This window comes from Balaenoptera musculus, chromosome 13 (genome assembly GCF_009873245.2).
Source record: "Balaenoptera musculus isolate JJ_BM4_2016_0621 chromosome 13, mBalMus1.pri.v3, whole genome shotgun sequence".
NCBI lineage: Eukaryota > Metazoa > Chordata > Mammalia > Artiodactyla > Balaenopteridae > Balaenoptera > Balaenoptera musculus.
Genome location: NC_045797.1, coordinates 55,634,529 through 55,654,068, shown reverse-complemented (window position 1 = coordinate 55,654,068; position 19,540 = coordinate 55,634,529). Strand labels below are relative to the sequence as shown.

Here is a 19,540-nt window from a genome sequence, read left to right as displayed (position 1 = left end):
TGTCCATCCTATGCCAGTACCACAGTCTTGATTATTATAGCTTTGCAGTACGTTTTGAAATCGGGAAATGTGAGTCCTCCAACTTTGTTCTTTTTCAAGGAGGTTTTGGCTATTCAGGATCCCTTGAATTCTACATGAATTTTAAGATCAACATGTCAATTTCTACAAAGAAGCCAGCTGGCATTTTGATAAGGATTGTTTTTTCTCTTTATAGATCAATTTGGGAATGTCACTATTTTAACGGTTTAAGCCTTCCAGTTTATGAACAGGAGATGTTTTACATTTATTTAGGTCTTCAGTTTTTTTCAAAGATGTTTTTAGGGTACAAATTTGCACATTTGTTAAATTACACCTAAGTATTTCATTTTTTTGGTGCCATTTTAAATGAAATTGCTTTCTCATTTTCATTTTCAGAATATTCATTGCTGGTATATGTAAATACAACTACCTTTTATATATTGATCTTTTATCTTGCACCTTTGCTGACCTATTTTCTTAGTAATAGTTTTTTTAGTGGATTCCTCAGGATTTTCTGCATACAAGATCATGTAATCTGCAATATAGTTTTCTTCCTTTCCAGTCTGAATTGTTTTTTCTTTTTCTTGCCTAATTGTCCTGACTAGAACCTCCAGTATAATATTGAATAGAAATGGCAAGAGTGGTCATCCTGATCTTGTTCTCTATTTTAGAGGGAAAGCATTCAGCCTTTCACCATTAAGTATAATGTTAGTTGTGGGTTTTTCATAGATGCCCTTTATCCTATTGACGAATTTTCTTTCTGTTGAGAATTTTTAATCATGAAAGAGTGTTGGGTTTTTCAGCTGCCTTTTCCAGTCTATTGAAATAACATGGTTTTTGTCCTTTATTAATATGGAGTATTACATTAATTGATTTTCAAATGTCTAATCAACCTTGTGTTCCAGACATAAATCCTACTTGGTCATGGCATATAATTCTTTTTATATATTACTGGATTCAGTGTGTTAGTATTTTGTTGAAGATTTTTTTCATCTATATTGTTGAGGTACATTGGTCTGTAGTTTTCTTGTCATGTCTTTGGTTTTGCCAGGGTGATACTGGCACTTCAATAAGTCTTTAAATAAGACCTGATACCTCCTAAACCGAAATGAAGCCTTAAAGCATACAAATGGATAAAAATTAGTATACACTGGTAATTGTTAATCATTAGTTATCAAAATTTTAGATTTGTTGAACCACTGACTATATAAGCCATTTAATTAATAAATTGCACTTAGGCATACCACACATTTTCAAATATAACATTCTCCAATTTTTTTAAATTTGTGTTTCTTGACGGAATTTAAAGTTCTTCATGAAGCTCACAATACATGTGAACCTGAACCGTTATGAATTTGAAAGTTTATAATCTCTGAATTATTGGTAAAATACATTCTGCTTGATTTTTCCAAGACCCCAATTAATCATCCTTTCCCTTCCTTTTTTTAATAAATATTTATTTTTATTTTTTTAAATTAATTTATTTATTTTTTGGCTGCATTGGGTCCTTGTTGCTGCACATGGGCTTCCTCTAGTTGAGGCGAGCGGGGGCTACTCTTCGTTGCGGAACGTGGGCTTGTCATTGCTTTGGCTTCTCTTACTGTGGAGCACGGGCTTCAGTAGCTGTGGCATGCGGGCTCTAGAGCGCAGGCTCAGTAGTTGTGGCACACGGGCTTAGTTGCCCCGTGGCATGTGGGATCTTCCTGGACCAGGGATTGAACCCGTGTCCCCTGCATTGGCAGGCAGATTCTCAACCACTGCGCCACTAGGGAAGTCCCTCCCTTCCTTTTTTTTAAACTAGTTTCTCAAAAGGCACTTAATCTTTATATCACTTGCAGGCCTTAGAGAAACCACAAATATATTTGCCATCCCATCAGGATGTCAGGTGTCAGCTCAGACAAAATTCCCCAAGCAGTTTGCACAGAACTTTACTCTTTTCCTGGTTGGACCCATTTCTATTTCTAAACCACCATACACTATTTAAGAAAGGAGTTTTTGCCATAGTCATTTTATAGGCTGGTAAATGGAGGTGAGACACCCAGAGTTAGGGAAATCAATAGACTTGAAATGATGGTAGGGAGAATAAAAAGCAAAGATTAAAGTTCAAATTGTTTCAAAGAAAGAAATCCGTGGACTTGAGTCAGTATATAAAACATACTATATATAACCATATTGGAATGGAAAGGGGAGAGGGCAGACTGAGAGAGGTGACTTCAAAAGAGACCCCCAAAGTTTCTGATTTATAGTGACAGCTTTGACAAGGAAGAGCAAGCTGGGAAAATGCACCTGGTGGGCAGGAAGGTAAAAAATTTGATTTAGTTTTCGATGTGGAATCACAGAACGTTAGACCTGGAGAGACTTAAGTGATCCAGCTCCACTCATCATTTTTTTTTGAATTTTTTATACAATTTTTAAAGGTTAGTTTTGATGATGACTGTAACCTTGGCAAACCAGCAGTGTAGCTGAAGTACTGTTATCAAATTCTACTGTTGACTAGAAAGGTTCTGAGTGTAAGAAATGCTCCTTTAGCTCAAAAGGGAGATGTCGAAGACATATTAGCACTAGCTGAGACTTTATTCTTAGACATAATTAAAAGAGAAAACTTCTAATTAGAAAAGAATAGCTTGTTTCCCTCTGTAATTTGATGGTGCTGAACTTGGCCCATCAGTACTCCTGAGCTCATTTCCCAGGGTGTACAGTGTCTTTGAACTCTATCAGCATGAATCTCCCTGAGTTCTGCCCTGTTAAAATTGCAGTTCGGAGTCACTCTGTGCTCCTACAAGTTGTAAAGCACTAGATGCAGTGAGTGGCACAAAGAAGTATTATATAAGACATGGTCCCTACCCCAAGTAGCTTATAACCTAATTAGATACTACATAAAAAGATACAGAGCATGTCATATCAGTAGTTTAGTATTACTTGCATAAACAGGCAGTAATGCTTGAAGATCAACAGAGAAATTACTGTGAGCCTGAGTGGTCAGAGAACACTTCACAGAGGAGATGGGATTGGTCCTGCCTTGATGGAGTTCTGAGATTTCGAAGAGGCAGTGAAGAGTTAGGAGCTTATATCAAGCAGGAGGAATGGATTGAGCAAACACAAGAAACTATGAGCTAACTGGACTAGAACGTTCCTAAAGGCCTGTTGATTGCTAAACAGTGGAATCCAAACTTGTTTAGCCTGGCCTTTAAAGCCCATTAAAAATCTTTCCCCTCACCATTCCAGCGAGAATGGTTAAGTCGTTGTCCTTCAGATACACCTCAGCCCTTTTTGTAGTTTCTTACCTATCCCTCTCCACCTGTTTATGTCCCACCTCTCCTTGCCACATTTGATGTGATGATATCCAAGACCACCCACATCCTCAGTGATTACTCCCTGCTCTGAAACCTCATAATCCTTAACTTGTGTCATTCATTTTACTTTAAACTACCACTTTATGAACTCACTCCGTCTCCCCAGTTGGGTTATAAACGCCAGTTCTGCCCCCTTTGCTGACTTCTTTCTTCTCTAGATCCTGAATGTTAGTGTATCTCAGGCAGAGAGAGCACTTTCCATGGGATCACACCCTTCCCTGGTGTGATGTAGTGAAAAGCACAAGGGCTAGAAGCTTTATCCCGGCTCTGCCACTAACTAGTTGGTTGATGACTGGCCAAGTGTTTTGACATCATGGGATTTCAGTGTTCTTATTTGTAAAATAAGAGGGTTGAATTGGGCTTTTCTTTCCCCTGATTTTGACTTTATGTTTTTCCGATTATAAAAGCCACATTCCTATTCTTATAAGGAGAAGCTTCATAAAAGCAGTTGGGAAAAAGTTACAAACCTGCCACCCAGAGGATACACTTTATATTATGATGAATATTTTTTAACTCATATTATGAACACATATATATTCATTTAGGGACTGTAAAGTATGATACTTTCCAGCTCTGAAATCTTATGATTCTCTTTTTGCCACTAAAGAAATCAGTAAGTGTCTTTTTTAAAAAGTCATCTAGTTAATGGTGGTACTGTGTGTGGGTACTTGACTCACAAGTCAGATTAGTTTAAATATATGGCCGAAGATTTCCCATCTCTGATGCTGAGCAGTTACATTTAGAAAGATTCTTTAAGTCCTTTAGGCCCTATAGAGCCCCATAATGATTCCAAATTACCTTAAAGCAGAAGCTTGGTTTCAATGTATATACTCTAGACTAGAATGAGAATGCAATTGAGCACAGTGAAAACTTAATACTTATTTCTAGAAAATTCCCTTTGCTAAAGGATTTGTTATCCTCTCCATACTTCTGTTAAGGATAGAGGTCCTGAGCCAGAAAGTCTTTTCTCAAGGTAGAACGTAATTCATGCAGAGAAAAGGGTGGGAGCTTTAAAATTATTGCTGGGGATCCATATGGAAGTTGTATACTTTTAACAGCAAAGTTATTATTACTAAAAATTACTTGCCAAAAGTGGAAGAATTAATCTCTGATATGTAATTAAAGAAATAGAAAAAGTAGGTAGGGTTTTGTTGTTGGTTTTTTTTTTTTCTTTTTTGAGAGCTGCCATCTCTAACCAGTAAATGACTCAGGGTTTTAGGTTTCTACATATTATACCAACAGACATTCTGGGTTTTTTCATTACTTTTTTTTTTTTTTTTTGGCTGACTGTGTGATGTGCAGGATCTTAGTTCCCCAACCAGGGATTGAACCCGTGCCCCCTGCAGTGGAAGCACAGAGTCCTAACCACTGGACCTCCAGGGAATTCCCTTTTTTATTACTTTTAAAGGGAGTTTTCAAAGAGATAAAATTGTTTGCAGTTTCCCTAGGAAGATTAAACTGAACTGGAAATAGACAGTATCAGTTGAGGCTTCTCCAAAATAAAAATTGGTAATTTTAAATGCCTAAGAAAGTATAGTAAAGTTTCTATAAACTCATTAAAAACTTGAAACCTCATACCTACAGAGCGGTGCTGTGTCTCAGTGTTCTTTAGGTATGTCTTTTCACTCCACGTTGGAATATTTTGTTCCCTTACTCTGAAAAGGTGGTTCACTTGGCATCAGCTTTGGCATTTCTTGGCTCTAGGAGTTCCATGGTGGCAGCCATAAAAATTGATTAACGAATTACATTCTCAGAAGAAACCTATGATCTGTGGGTGCTGTCCAGTTGCAATAAGATATGTTCTTTATGCACCTTTTGAAGTGGAAATGATCAAACATTCAGCGCAGGGCTTCAAAGTGCCAGTTACCTGCTGATTGGCTTTTTTTTTTAAAAAATATTTCTCCTGGATTTTATTTATTTATTTATTTATTTATTTATTTATTTATTTATTTATTTATTTATTTATTTATTTATTTATTTATTTATTTATTTATTTATTTATTTATTTATTTATTTATTTATTTATTTATTTATTTATTTATTTTTGACTGACTGACTGACTGACTGACTGTGTTGGGTCTTCGTTTCTGTACGAGGGCTTCCTCTAGTTGTGGCAAGTGGGGGCCACTCTTCATCGCGATGTGCGGGCCTCTCACCATCGTGGCCTCTCTTGTTGCGGAGCACAGGCTCCAGATGCGCAGGCTCAGTAGTTGTGGCTCACGGGCGCAGTTGCTCCGCGGCATGTGGGATCTTCCCAGACCAGGGCTCGAACCCGTGTCCCCTGCATTGGCAGGCAGATTGTTAACCACTGTGCCACCAGGGAAGCCCTGATTGGCTTTTAATAAACTCAGGTATTCACAGATAGAAGCTATTTCTCTTACCCGAGTAAAAGACAGAATTTATGAATTAGGTTAGCTATGTAGAAGTTTCAACCCATAACTCACAAATTACTAATTCATTCACGAACATGTTTAATTAGAAAGAGATTTCAGTGATAGGTAAAGAGTCGGGATCCTTTAGTTTTTTAATCTTCTACCTTGAATATACGAAGGCATGTTAAGCAACATCACTAAATATTCTTTTTTTAAAAAATTCTTTTAAGCCCTTTACTGTCTCCTAAAATTTCTTTTTTTTTAAATTTATTTATTTATTTTTGGCTGTGTTGGGTCTTCATTGCAGCGAGCGGGGGCTACTCTTCATTGTGGTGTGCAGGCTTCTCATTGCAGTGGCTTCTCTTGTTGCGGAGCACGGGCTCTAGGTGCACGGGCTTCAGTAGTTGTATTGCGCAGGCTAGTAGTTGTGGCTCGTGGACTTAGTTGCTCTGCGGCATGTGGGATCTTCCCGGACCAGGGCTCGAACCCGTGTCCCCTGCATTGGCAGGTAGATTCTTAACCACTGGGCCACCAGGGAAGCCCTAATACTTCTTTTTATCTGAAGGGATAGTGGTCTCTGTCCAGATATTAGTTATAAAGCTTCAAAATTAAAAGGAACTGTTGTTATGATTGCTGTTACTGAATTTAGTGGTGGAATTTTTCCCATCTGAATAATTAGAAACAAAACTTGCTGCTCTTTTGTCCCATCCAGTTCCATGAGATTAAGAATGATTTTATTTTTCTACTCTTGTTCCATTCTTGCCACCCCAACCACTTCTTCCTACACACTGCACTGCTGCCACGTAATTCTTGCTAAACCTTTGCATTTGTCACGTTCGAGACTTATCTTCTATTTGTTCATTTGTACGTTCTATAAATGTTTATTTTAGTGCCTGATCTGAGCCAGGCAGTGCTCACCTCCAGACTCCTCCAACTAACTGCGTGTGCTGTCCATAACCTGCCCTCCTCTCCCTTATCTATCCTTTAGTTGTCCTTCCTTAATTCCCAGTCTTTGCTTTGTACCCAGTATCTCACCCTACTCTTCTGAAGCACCATCTCTTCCTTCAGGTGCTCTTAGAACAGGGTCTGATAAGAGTCACTTATTCTGTAGTTGGATTTAAGTCATTGTTTTACCTGTCAAGAGGCTTTTTACATTTTGACTTTTCCTGTAAATGTGAATGAAGAACTGTTTTTCAAAGAACTTAGAGCTTGCATGTGCAGGTGTTGGGGGTACTGGAGAGGAGGAGTGCCCCCTGCTGGTCCCTTTGAACTCTCACCAAATGAATGGCCCTCTGCCTTTCCCTCCCACCATCATACTGTCCGTGCTCCTTCCCACCTCCATGGCAGTGCAGCTGTCTGTCACTCCTCCTGCCTCAACTGCCTCTACTTCTTTCCCTCAACATTCAGCTCAACTCATATTCTACATCCTCCCTAAAGGTTTTTCTCTGTCTGCTATTCATTTCCCTTCTGTGAGTTCTTCTGCTATATGTAGTCACCATCGGTGAGATTGGCACTTAATCGTTCTTTGTTTTAATTGGCTCATTTCCTTTTTCCTGGCTCTAGTGTAATCTTCAAGAACACTGATAATCCTGTCATTTTCTATTTGGACAGTGCCTCGCAAAGAGACACTATTGGCATTCAGTGAATACCTAAATAGAAATGAGAACATGCCTAGGCCCGTATAAGTATATTTATATTGTATCTCGCAACATTTTGCACTCATCCTTCGTTAGAAAAGGGAAACATGTCCAGCTTAAGGGCATTATTAGAATTTCTTTATTAAAAGGAAGAAAAAGTCAGCAACCTTTTTTTTTTCTATAAATGCTAATATCTGAGAAAATTTTTGATTTTTTACTTCTTAACAGGTGGTTTGTTCTGGATGCAGAAACCAGAGATCTAGTTTCTATCCACACAGACGGGAATGAACAGCTCTCTGTGATGCGCTACTCATTAGGTAGGCAGATTTACTCCCACTCCTGGCATTTACAGCATTTCTCTGTAATTGCATACTTTCACTTCCAGTAAAGCTGACTACTTTTTTCTCTACTTTCTGGAGTTGTTAAGTATTGAATATGTTTCCCCCAACATTAGATTAAATTCTGCTGCAGGAAACAGCAAAAGATCTGCTAAAGTTAAACAACATTCTAAATCATCAAGCAAACATAAATTTAGAACAAACTGTTACAACTGCATTTGCAATTGAAAACAGAATACAGTGCAATCAAATCCCATTTTTTTGGAACTACAAATACTTAGAACTTTGAATAGGTACTGTATTAGGCTGAATGTTAATCTATTTAGCAACCTTTTCTTTGTATATAAGATAATAGAAAATAAATTATAATAATATTCAAAATATACAAATTTTATAGGCCCTTCAAGTGCTTTAAAATCTAGTTTGATTTTTACTGGTTACATAGTAATGATTGGTCTGTTAATTAGATAAAATACTCAGCAACTGATGAATTTGATCAGTTCGTTTAGCTACTTCTTTTCATACTTTATTCAAAATGTTAATTAAGTTTCCATGATAGTTGGTTCCTTTTTCCTGCTATTAATATGGTTTTGAGCCACATAATTCTTCCCTGGAGTTAGTTCGAGTGACATTTTCTTATATTCAAAAATATATTCCAGTAGTTGTTGGATCAGTGTGGAGTCCAAATGATCTTTTTGATTTCTTCTAAGTCATTTCAGAGGAAGCTCAGAATGCTATTCTCTGTGTTGAACAAGGAGGGAAAAGTATTTGCTTCAAGCTGTAAGCTTGGCAAGAATTGTCTTGAAGCAGAAAAGGTTTTCTGTCTTGGTTTGGCTTTTTTCAATGCTGTAATAGCAAATAACTACTGCAGATGTAGCATTTAAAACCCAAAGATCAAATGGACTTTATTGACCATCTGTTACGTGGTGAGTACAGTGGTCCTTTGTGAGAGAACATGGTCCTTTCCCAAGAGAATGGACCCTGTAGTTGGAGAGATCATATGTCCTCAGCTGAAATGAGCAATTGTACACTCAGCTTGCCATATGAATACTGTATACTTAGACCCATAAAAGTAGGTTAACCTCCCTAGGGCCAGTCTGTCGCTAACTAGGAGGAGATGAGACTAAGGGAAGAGTCCAAGACCCGTGAGCATTTCCAAGAAGGGATTGTGTACTCAACCAGATGACCATTTGGTTTTCAAGTATGTTTAGTGATGGAAGGAGTCATTCATTAAACACCGAAGAATAGTTAAGTTGATGAGATTTAACAACATTTGTAAAATATCATTTGGTGTAGGTCCAGTAAAGTGACAGTAAATAAACCTATCGATGTATTTCTATAATCAACATTTTTTCCTGTTTCATTCCAGATGGCACCTTCCTGGCTGTGGGATCTCATGACAACTTTATTTACCTCTATGTAGTCTCAGAAAATGGAAGAAAGTACAGCAGACATGGAAAGTGCACTGTAAGTAGTGAAGTAAATCTATAAAATTGTTGGAAAATTTTACTTCTGTAAAAAGAGAGTTAAATGTTTACATTGATGTATCACCTTTAAACTTAGCAGATTTAAAATTTAATCTCTATCTTTGAAACTGAAATTACCTGACAGTAGAATCTTGCAGTTCCCTGTATGCTCTAGAAAGGTTTCTCCTTTGATGAGAGTTTAATATTGTTACCTCTCTCTCTCTGACTACTAGTTTTAATGCAGTTTCTTAAATCAAAGCTATTTCCTTAGGAAATCCTTAGAAAATAACGCTTTTTTTAAATGGAGTGAGTCAGAAATGGAAGGGTATCTCTAACATTTTAATCTCAGTGTCCCATGATCCTGCCCATCCTTGACACTCCGCAATTTCCTAGGTGACCTCTCTAGCACTAAACATAATTTATATGGAGATTTGTCTGTATTAAGAGAATTAATAGAAGCATATTTCCTTTAATTTACTGCATTTCTGATTGATTAGTTTATCATTTTAAGATGAAGATTAGATTCAATTCTAGACATAGTGAGTACTTATCTTATGGCAGGCAGTCTGCTAACTAGGGTAATGTTCTAGGCACTGGGGATATACATAAGATTTGCTCATTGTCCTCAAAAAGTACACATTCAAGCTGATAACAGGATGAGAAAGGCAGGAGGTATAGCATAGTGGTTAAGGGCATAAACTTGGGATCAGACTACCTGGATTTTAACTCTTGTTTCACCACCCACAAATGTGACCTTGGGCAAGTTATTTAAACCTTCTACTTCAGTCTTCTCATCTGTAAAGTGAAGATAGTAGTACTTTCTACTTCACTGGATTAAAACAAGTTAAGGCCTATAAAATACTTACAATAGTGCTTGGCAAGTAAGAAGTACTCAGTATATGTTAACTATGAATTTACAGAAAATGAGGTAGTTTGGTATCTATATTACCAGTCAATTTAGGATTAGCAAATTACTTGATGAATTAGTGGCACAGATCCTTTAACAGTCTTTTTTTAAAAAATATTTATTTATTTATTTTATTTTTTTTGGCTGCATCGGGTCTTGGTTGCAGTGTGCGGGCTTCTCTCTAGTTGTGGTACGCAGGCTTCTCTCTAGTTGTGGTGTGCAGGCTTCTCTCTAGTTGTGGCACGTGGGCTCTGTAGTTGCGGCACACGGGCTCTGTAGTTGTGGCATGTGGGCTCAGTTGCCCTGCAGCATGTAAGTTCTTAGTTCCCCTACCAGGGATTGAACCAGCATCCCCAGCATTGGAAGATGGATTCTTAACCACTGGACCACCAGGGAAATCCCCCTTTAACAGTTCTTATCACAAAAGAGTTTTAGGGGAATGAATAAAAGAATGAATTTTTAAAAGTATATACATAAGTAAAACCCAGGCCATTTTCTATTCAGAGAAGCAACTTACTGCTTTTTTTTTGTTTATTTGCTTTTTGCTTTTTTGGGGGGGGGGGTGTATTTTGTACCATGTGCTAAAACCAGCCTATAAACTGATCTACAAGCAACCTTATAGTTTTATAATTTATCCAAAATATTTTTATTTACTTTGACAAAAATTATGAATCAGTATCCATTAATTTATTTAAATACATCTTTTAATCGATTTATTATCTTAATATTTGGGAATAGTAGTATAATAGTGCCTCATTGTACAGCATGATCAAATGAAATATTCCACTGAAAGGATTTTCAGATTACTTAAGTTTACCCTACCAGGCACCAAATTTTTCTTAATTATTTTTTACCCCAACCTTTTTAAAAAGTCCATGTCTTAATAAACAGCATTATCAAATATAATTTAATCTTGTGGAATCATAAAATTTTACAGGTCGCACTATAGCACTTAACTTAGCTCAGCTCTCATTTTACGGATGAAGAGACTGAGTTTCAGAGAAGATAAATGGCTTGTCCTTGGTCACATCTTGACATAGTGGCAGATCTGGGGCCTGAACCCTGTTCTCCTAACTCTTAGTAGAGCAGACTTCCCAAGATACAAAAAGGCCTCAGATTTTTCAATGTGTATATCAGTGTACTGTGCTTTTAGAGTACAGCAACTGATGCAGAAAGGAAAGAGCAGTGTTGGACACTGGATAATGAGACGACCTTGGAAGTGTTGAGAATTGCCAAGTTTATCAATTTCATGACACTTTGCCTTCTCCAGTTAGGCAGCTTTTATCTTTAGAGCATATGAAGTATTATTATGAAATATCTTCAGGAACTGTTAAAGCCTATAGTACTCTTTGCGGCTGTAATGAAAGGCTCAGCTACTCTGCTTTTCTAATTATCTTCTGTTCTGTGCTTTGCTTCCAGCTCTCACTTCTCCTTGCTGTCTGCTTCCACCAGCTGGTCTTATAGTCTCATATTAACTCCTTTTATCTGTTGTCTGCTATGATACAGGACAGACAAAACTGGGTTAATGCTGGCTCTGCTGCTTACTAGTTTGCAACTTTAGGCAAGTTAATTAACTTCTCTGAGTCTTAATTTTATTATCTTAAAACTGGAGATTATAATAGTTCCTACTTTTATAGGATTGTTGTAAAGATTAAAATGTGGCAACTGGACCTACTCTCAGAGTTCCAGATACAAATGCTGTTTTCTATTTTGTTTCCAATATTTCCTGTTACTAGTTAACATTTAAGTGACCCTATAGCTTCAGAAACATACTGGGCTTAGAACTTTAGGAAGTGTCCCTCTAATAAAGTGTAACCAAGCAGTTGAAACTGTCCCTGAGTGCCAGCGTAATAGCTTTGTGTTTGACTCCAATTCCTGTATACCTTTTAACACTGCTACTCAGAGATCTTAGCCCAGGAGAGGGAGTGTAATGAAGTTGCAGTGGTATACTAAAAAAGCATTACAAAGTCTGTTAGAATAGGCAAGAAGTGCTGGTAAAATAAGTGTTTTTTGGTCAGGATTTTGGTGAATGAAAATATATATAAAGAAGAGAAGAGTAAAAGACTTCTAAAACTGTCTACCTAGAAATCTCCAAGAAAATTACCCATAAAACTAATGCAGTAGGTATTTCAATATTACCATAACAGTTAGGAATTATATTGCAATACTTGGTGGCTTCAACAAATGAGGGATGTGTTCCCATTTAAAAGAAGTCATCAGGGACTCCGGGTCCTTCTTTCTTGCTACTCCATCATCCTCAATAAGGTGCTGCTGGAATTCCAGTCATCCCGTCCTAGTTCTAGGGGGACAGAGCAAGGGGGAAAAAGACACTCTTCCTCCTAAGTCGATTTTTAAAGTTTTCCTGGAAGCCCCACTCAGTGACTTCTGCCACCCATAGCTGCAAAAGAGATTAGGAAATAACAGTGTTTTAGCTGGGCACTTAAGAGAATGTGGAATGGATAAACTATGCTCTACAGATCTACAGTCTAAAGATCGGATTGGGTAGGCTACACTCTACAGTCTACACTCTAAAGGTCAGCTTTCTCTCACACCAGCAAAGCACGTCAAAAATGTGATGGGAAAAAAATCCTAATTGCAGTAGTAACAAAAAACTGTAGATGCTTTGAGAATAGACCTAGCAAGAAAAGCACAGGAAGCTATGTGAAACATGGCTGAAACACAAACTAAGAAATGAAAAAATAGACATAACATATTTCTAGAAGAAAAGACTTCATAAACATGTCTGTTCTCTACAAACTATTCTCTAAATTTGATGCACTTACTTAAATTTTCAGCACAATGTTTATGAGCTTGATAAAATGGTTCTAAAGTTCATCTGAAATTTTCCTCATACCACGAACTATCACAGTTGGCTGGGAATAGGCAGATAGACTAATGGAACAGAAAAGAGAGTCCAAAAACAAATCTCTGTTTATATGGAAATTTACTAGATAATAAAAGGTATTTCAAATCAGTAGAGAGACAATGGACTCTTCTCAGCCTGCATTGTCCAGCATCACAGCTACTAACCACAACTTTGTTTACGAAATTAAATACAATTCAGTTTCCTGGGAGCACTGGCCACATTTTGAGTACTCAGAAGCCGCAGGTGGCTAGTTACTTCTGCATTGGACTGTGCAGATACACATTTTCATCACTGCAGAAAGGTCCATTGGATGTCACTGCCCTAGAGGGTGAGGGGACACCCGGATACCTACTTAGGAAAAAAGTTAGTGCCCTAACTCAAGGCCTCGGTACTTGTTTGAAAACTCCTCAGGTAATATTAATATACAGCCACGGTTGCAAACCACTGAGGCACATGATGACCTTCCATGTGATTAACAAAGATTCAGCTGAGATATTTCTTATTTTTCCAGAGTTATTCTTAGGCACCATCACTTGTGATTGTTATTGTGGTTACGCCATTCAGCTGCTTAAAGGCAGTGATGAAAGTACCAGCTTAAGAGTACTCTCCTGTTTCTGTTCAGCGAGGTGTACTTTTTGCTCCCAACTGTGTCTGTGCCTGTGGGGTGACGTTTGAGGGTGTTTCCCCCCAAGTCTTGTATGTACCCTTCGTGGCCTAAGAGTTGGGTGAGACAAGGACACTCTGAGGTGGTTCTGGGAAGGCAGCACCATAGACTCCCAACAGACAGTTGCATCTAATCTTTTCTTTGCTTATTTATTGGACTCCATATCAGCGAAAAAATACTCACTTTGTATTCCAATATAAATTGATAACTTCCCCCAAGGTCTTTGCTAAATTTGGGGGCTTTTCCTACTCGAGTTCTTTTTGAGAATACTTTATATTGATTTACCATCTAAATATGTTGTGTCCAACACAGATACGAATTACATCAATGTTATGTATCCATACATTGCTTTTGATGCTTTTCTAAATAATGCTATTAAAGTCTTTTCACAAAGATTCAAACACTTTGCCATGATTAATCTGGTTAAATCCTTCATTCATGTAGCACCAGTTTTCTTATCTTAGAAGCCTGGCTTCTCTAGATTCCAGAGCCAGGCATCAGATCCGTGAACACTATGAAAAAGATCTGTGTGAACCCCACCCTCCTGCCATATTCAGAAAATACCCAAGAACCACATGTGTCTTTCTGGCATTGAAATTGATTTCTTGTTAAGTTGGAGGTCTCCCACATGCCTAGCAAGTGACTCCCAACCTGTTTGCTGACATGCCCAGCTAATCTCCAGTGACTTCAGGAAGTTTTACAGGGTCTCAAATTCACATAATTTAAATTCATTTAAATGTATAAATGTGGGTATTTGCCATGCAGCACTTTGGTGGAGATATAGCTCCAGAGAGGTTTTAGGATATGTCATTTGACTTCAGAAGGCTACTGGAATGATTAAAATACTTTGTGAAAATCATTGAAAACTATACCTAAGGTATTCTGAATTTATTAACTTTAAAAATAAAAACCATGTGAGCAGAAAGCTAGTAATTCAAAAAGTACAATTGAAATTAAACGTTTTAATACGGAGTGCAGGAGATAAAAGTGATTTTTGAGGCTCTGTCAGCTTTGGTGTAAACTGTAAGACCTGTGTGATTTATCTGCAGTAGTTTATTGGAAATAATCAAATGCTTACATGTGAAGCCAACAAAATATGGCATTTGGTAATTTTTTGTTTGAATTCCCGGTGTTAGTAAAACCTAAGCAGAAAAAGATCACTGTCCTCTTGTTTAAGGAGTCAGATGATTATTGGATCCAGCTGTTTGGAGGGAGTGTGATGTTGGATAACTTTTCCCCAAAAATATTCTTTGGAGATAGGAGTTTTTTTAGGAGACCTCCATGTGCCATGGGTACTGAAGAAGCAGCCCAGGAAAACTGTACTCTTTTTGTACACAACATGGAACCAATACTTCATTATCAGAAAGGAAGTCACTCTAATTAGGGACACTAGTGACTTGAAATAAGGCCCGAGGTTGTGGTATCTGTTTCAGTGTCTTTTAAGAGACTGTCTTTCTTGGAAGTGTAGCACAGGTAGTACTTGGTGCTGGTGTCAAAATGGAGAGACCAGCAGGATACTCTCACGTTCCAAGTGCTTACCGTTTCCACTGTGGTCAGATCTCTTTAGTTCCACAGTTCTAGCTCCCAACAAGATAGTGTGAAAAAGAACCAAAGACCTGTTCTGAGCCCTGTTCAGTTCCAGAGGCCGTGGTACTGCTCTCTCTACTTCAGGAATTCCCAGTGAATGGCTACTCAGAAGACAGGACTGGCTACTATGAGACTATTTATCATTCAGAACTCTAAATGCTTTCTAATAGTTGATGTGTTCCTTCCTAGGGACATTCCAGCTATATCACACACCTTGACTGGTCTCCAGACAACAAGTACATAATGTCTAACTCGGGAGACTATGAGATCCTGTACTGTAAGTATGAATGCTCACATACGGCTGAGATGTGCCCATCAGGGGCAGTAAAGAGCGGGCTGCGTGGCATCTGAATCGCGCAGCTACTGCACGCTGGCCCCTCTGACCTGAAGAAGCACGTGCCACTCGGAGCTGGCTAAGGAATGAGAATCTCACAGTAATGAGTTCACTTAAATGTCATGAGAAATTATTCAGGGGGACTGATCCTGCTCTGAATGGTTCTGTATTTAACAGCTTTTCCTGGAGGCAGGAAGGAATACAATGCATGGGCATTTATGCTTTTTAAAGAAAAAACAACTTCGGTGGGAAACAGTTTATAGTTCTATAAACCGTGTTAAACACTTCCTTTCCAAGTGTGTCTTAATATTTTCAGTGTATGGATTATAAATACAAGTAAACGTGGCTAGTTTGAGTCAAGGTGCATTTTCAAATACATTTGTACACAAGCACTATGATTATACTTCCTGTTTCTAAATTTAAAGGGGACATTCCAAATGGCTGCAAACTAATCAGGAATCGATCAGATTGTAAGGACATCGATTGGACGACATACACCTGTGTGCTAGGCTTTCAAGTCTTTGGTAAGGACATTGCACTTGATGGGAAAAGGCGATTTGTGGTGTTTTTATGTATAATACTTAAATTTCTAAATGAAAAATAGTCTACATGTGTTTTTTTCAATTTATTTTTTATTGAAGTATAGTTGAATTACGATGTGTTAATTTCTGCTGTACAGCAAAGTGATTCAGTTATACATACATATACATACTTTTTCATATTCTTTTCCATTATGGTTTATCACAGGACATTGAATATAGTTCCCTGTGCTATAGGACCTTGTAGTTTATCCATTCTGTATATACCAGTTTGCATCTGCTAACCCCAAACTCCCAATCCAACCCTCCCCCACCCTCCTCCCCCTTGGCAACCACCAGTCTGTTCTCTATGTCCCTGATTCTGTTTTTTTGTTTTTTTTTTTTAATAAAGATGCAGAGTGTATTTTTTTTTAAATATCTTTTTTGGAGTATAATTGCTTTACAATGTTGTGTTAGTTTCTGCTGTATAACAAAGTGAATCAGCTATACGTACACATATATCCCCGGATCTCCTCCCTCTTGCGTCTCCCTCCCAGCCTCCCTATCCCGCCCCTCTAGGTGGACACAAAGCACCGAGCTGATCTCCCTGTGCTATGTGGCTGTTTCCCACTAGCTATTTTACATTTGGTAGTGTATATATGTCTATGCCACTCTCTCACTCCTGTTTCATAGATAAGTTCATTTGTGTCATATTTTAGATTCCACATATAAGTGATATCATATAGTATGTCTTTCTGACTCACTTCACTTAGTACTCTTTAGTGTTATCACTATTAATGCACAGTTCAGAGAAGCTGAATGTATTAGGATTGAACCAATATGAGGTTTGTTCTCTGCAGAATTCAGCAGACTTTTGGTCCCCAATAAATATGAAAGACAATTAAAAAGGAAAGGCATTTACATAATAGTATAGATTGCCTTTCACAGTTTTTTCCTCCAAGTGAAAATTGAAGCTTTCAAATTTGTAAAGTCATTTTCAAAATAACAGCTTTATTGAGATACCATTCACATACCATATAATTCACCTATTTAAAGTGCACAATTTGGTGGTTTTAGCATATTCATAGGATTGTGCACCCGTCATCACTATCTAATTTTAGAACATTTTCATTACCCCAAAAAGAAACTCTGCCCATTAGCAGTCACTCCCTCCCTCCCCCTTCCACAACCTCCCAGCAACCACTGATCTTCTTTCTTTTTCTAATGATTTGCATATTCAGGACAGTTCATATAAATGGAATCATGTACTGTGTGATCCATCGAAACGGACTTCTTTCCTTTAGCACCAGATGTTCAAGGTTCATCGTGTTGTAGCATGTATCAGGGCTTCACTTTATGGCTGAGTAACATCCCTTTGTATGGCTGTACCACGTTCTGTTCATCATCAGTTGATGGACACTTAGGTTGTTTCCACTTTTTATTATAAATAATGCTGCTATGAACGGTTTTCGTGTAGACGTGTTTTCATTCTCTTGGGTTATACCTAGGAGTGGAATTGCAGGGTCAAATGGTAACTCTGTGTTTAACCTTTTGAGGAACTGCCAGACTGTTTTCCTAAGTGGCTGCACCATTTACATTGCCACCAGCAGTGTATGAGGGTTCTGTTTTTCCACATCATTGTCAACAGTTGTTATTCTTTTGCATGTGGGTGTCCAATTATCCCAGTACCATTTATTGACATATAAAGGCATTTTTAGTAGACATTATTTAAAGATAAAGTGTGGAGATCATCCCTGATCTCATGTTTTGGACATTTCTAGAAATCTGTCCTTTGACAGTTTTCTCAGTCTTTGCCAATCTGTAGGAATCCTTCTGAGAAAGTTAGGATTAAAAAGAGATGTTATACTCAGTAATTAGAATATTGGATATGGATGTGGCACCAGTACCTAAAGCAATTCCCAAAATATTAGGTATTTTTCCTTTAACAGTGTATCTCTGCCTTCTGAAAAGTTGGACTCTCTCCTCCACTCTCATGGTAGATCTGAACATTTCTTTATGCTGTGTGCATTAGAAAAATAATCCATTATGGGTACTTGTTCTAAATACAGCTGCTGCTGAGATGAAGAAGCCTACCAGGCTTGGAAGAAATTAAAACAAAATAACCCTGACTAGTCCATAAACAAATTCATTATTCTGGGTGAAGCTGAAGCAGTGGCCAATAGCTAGTAACTTACCTTGTTATTTTAGTGAAACAAACAATATTTAATTTACTTATTAAGAGATGTCAGTCAAGAAGTGTTTCATCTTTAGTGAATTTACCAAAAAAAAATTGTTCTCTAGAGCAGTACTGAACTACAGGAGGCCAGCATCTCAACTGTTATATATTGTATATTTTTTAGTCTAGTAGAGGTTTGCGCTAATTATGTTGAACATGCCCACCAGTGCCTCATAATGATTCAGAATAATTAAATTTGCTGTGTCGACCTTTGGACATAAGTAATAGTTTATGGAAACTCCTATGGATAACATGATAGACTAGTGGATGGCCTATACATTTCCATTAAGAAAGAATCTCTATGAGGTTTTTTTTTTAAGTGCCTTCCTGAAAGGGAACAGAGTCCACTCTGAAGAATTAGTGCTGTGGCATTGTTTCTGCACTTTGCTACAGAAATAACTGAGAATTTCCCCTCCAACTGGAAACTTTAGACAGGAGGAGCTTATTGTCAAGGTGAGACAAGCTGAAACTAAAATTATTAGCACCACCTGCTGGTTACCAGTGAGTATTTTTGAATCTTAAAGTTTTAAGTCTTAAATTTTCCATCTTGAGGTTATTTCAGTTTATTACTAGATTTTGGATAAAATTTCATCATTTGAAGTATTAAGCCACTAAGAAATCTTTAAGGGAAATTTAGCAGCTAAGAGTTTGAACACGGATGAAAATTAAGATTCTAAAATAAACACACGTAGCATGGCAGTTGTATTTTTCAGGCTAATTTTTCTACACCCCCCCATGTTTCCATATCAAAGGTGTCTGGCCAGAAGGATCTGATGGGACAGATATCAATGCACTGGTGCGATCCCACAATAGAAAGGTGATAGCTGTTGCTGATGACTTTTGCAAAGTCCATCTGTTTCAGTATCCCTGCTCCAAAGCAAAGGTAAAATCAACTTAATAAAAACTAGTGTTATAGGGCCTTTTGTTTGGGGATAATTTTTGTTTGGGGATATATTGTGTCAATGGTGGGAAAATATTCATAGGGTTACTAATTACTGTCTGTGATACTACAGTGCATGGGTGGAGGGAATAGGGCCATCTGTAAGCATCCAAGCAGGCAGTGCTTGTCTTTTCCTTCCTCATTAAGGTAAAGGAGAAGACAGAGAAGCCACTTGATGGTGTTTTATTCATTTTTGTTTATTGTCCTTTTTTTTTTTTTTTCATTTTGATACCTTGGCAGTTTTAAATTTCTTCTAAACATATTAAAATATTTTATTTTTGGTACATGATCAACATTATGACTC

At 37.6% G+C, this 19,540-nt stretch overlaps 1 protein-coding gene across 7 annotated transcripts in view; it reads left to right on the top strand.

Moving 5' to 3' along the window:
• Positions 1 to 19,540, top strand: part of EML4 (EMAP like 4) — a 159,625-nt gene that overhangs the window by 136,907 nt on the left and 3,178 nt on the right. For 6 of the 7 annotated variants that reach the window (XM_036873504.1, XM_036873505.1, XM_036873501.1 and 3 more), the window contains 5 exons: positions 7,609 to 7,697; positions 9,088 to 9,185; positions 15,398 to 15,485; positions 15,968 to 16,066; positions 19,049 to 19,179. In XM_036873504.1, the coding sequence (XP_036729399.1) occupies positions 7,609 to 7,697; positions 9,088 to 9,185; positions 15,398 to 15,485; positions 15,968 to 16,066; positions 19,049 to 19,179 (505 nt within the window). Of the gene's footprint in view, positions 1 to 7,608; positions 7,698 to 9,087; positions 9,186 to 15,397; positions 15,486 to 15,967; positions 16,067 to 17,301; positions 17,514 to 19,048; positions 19,180 to 19,540 lie in introns of those variants that run through there. The other variant, XM_036873506.1, reaches the window with a different exon arrangement.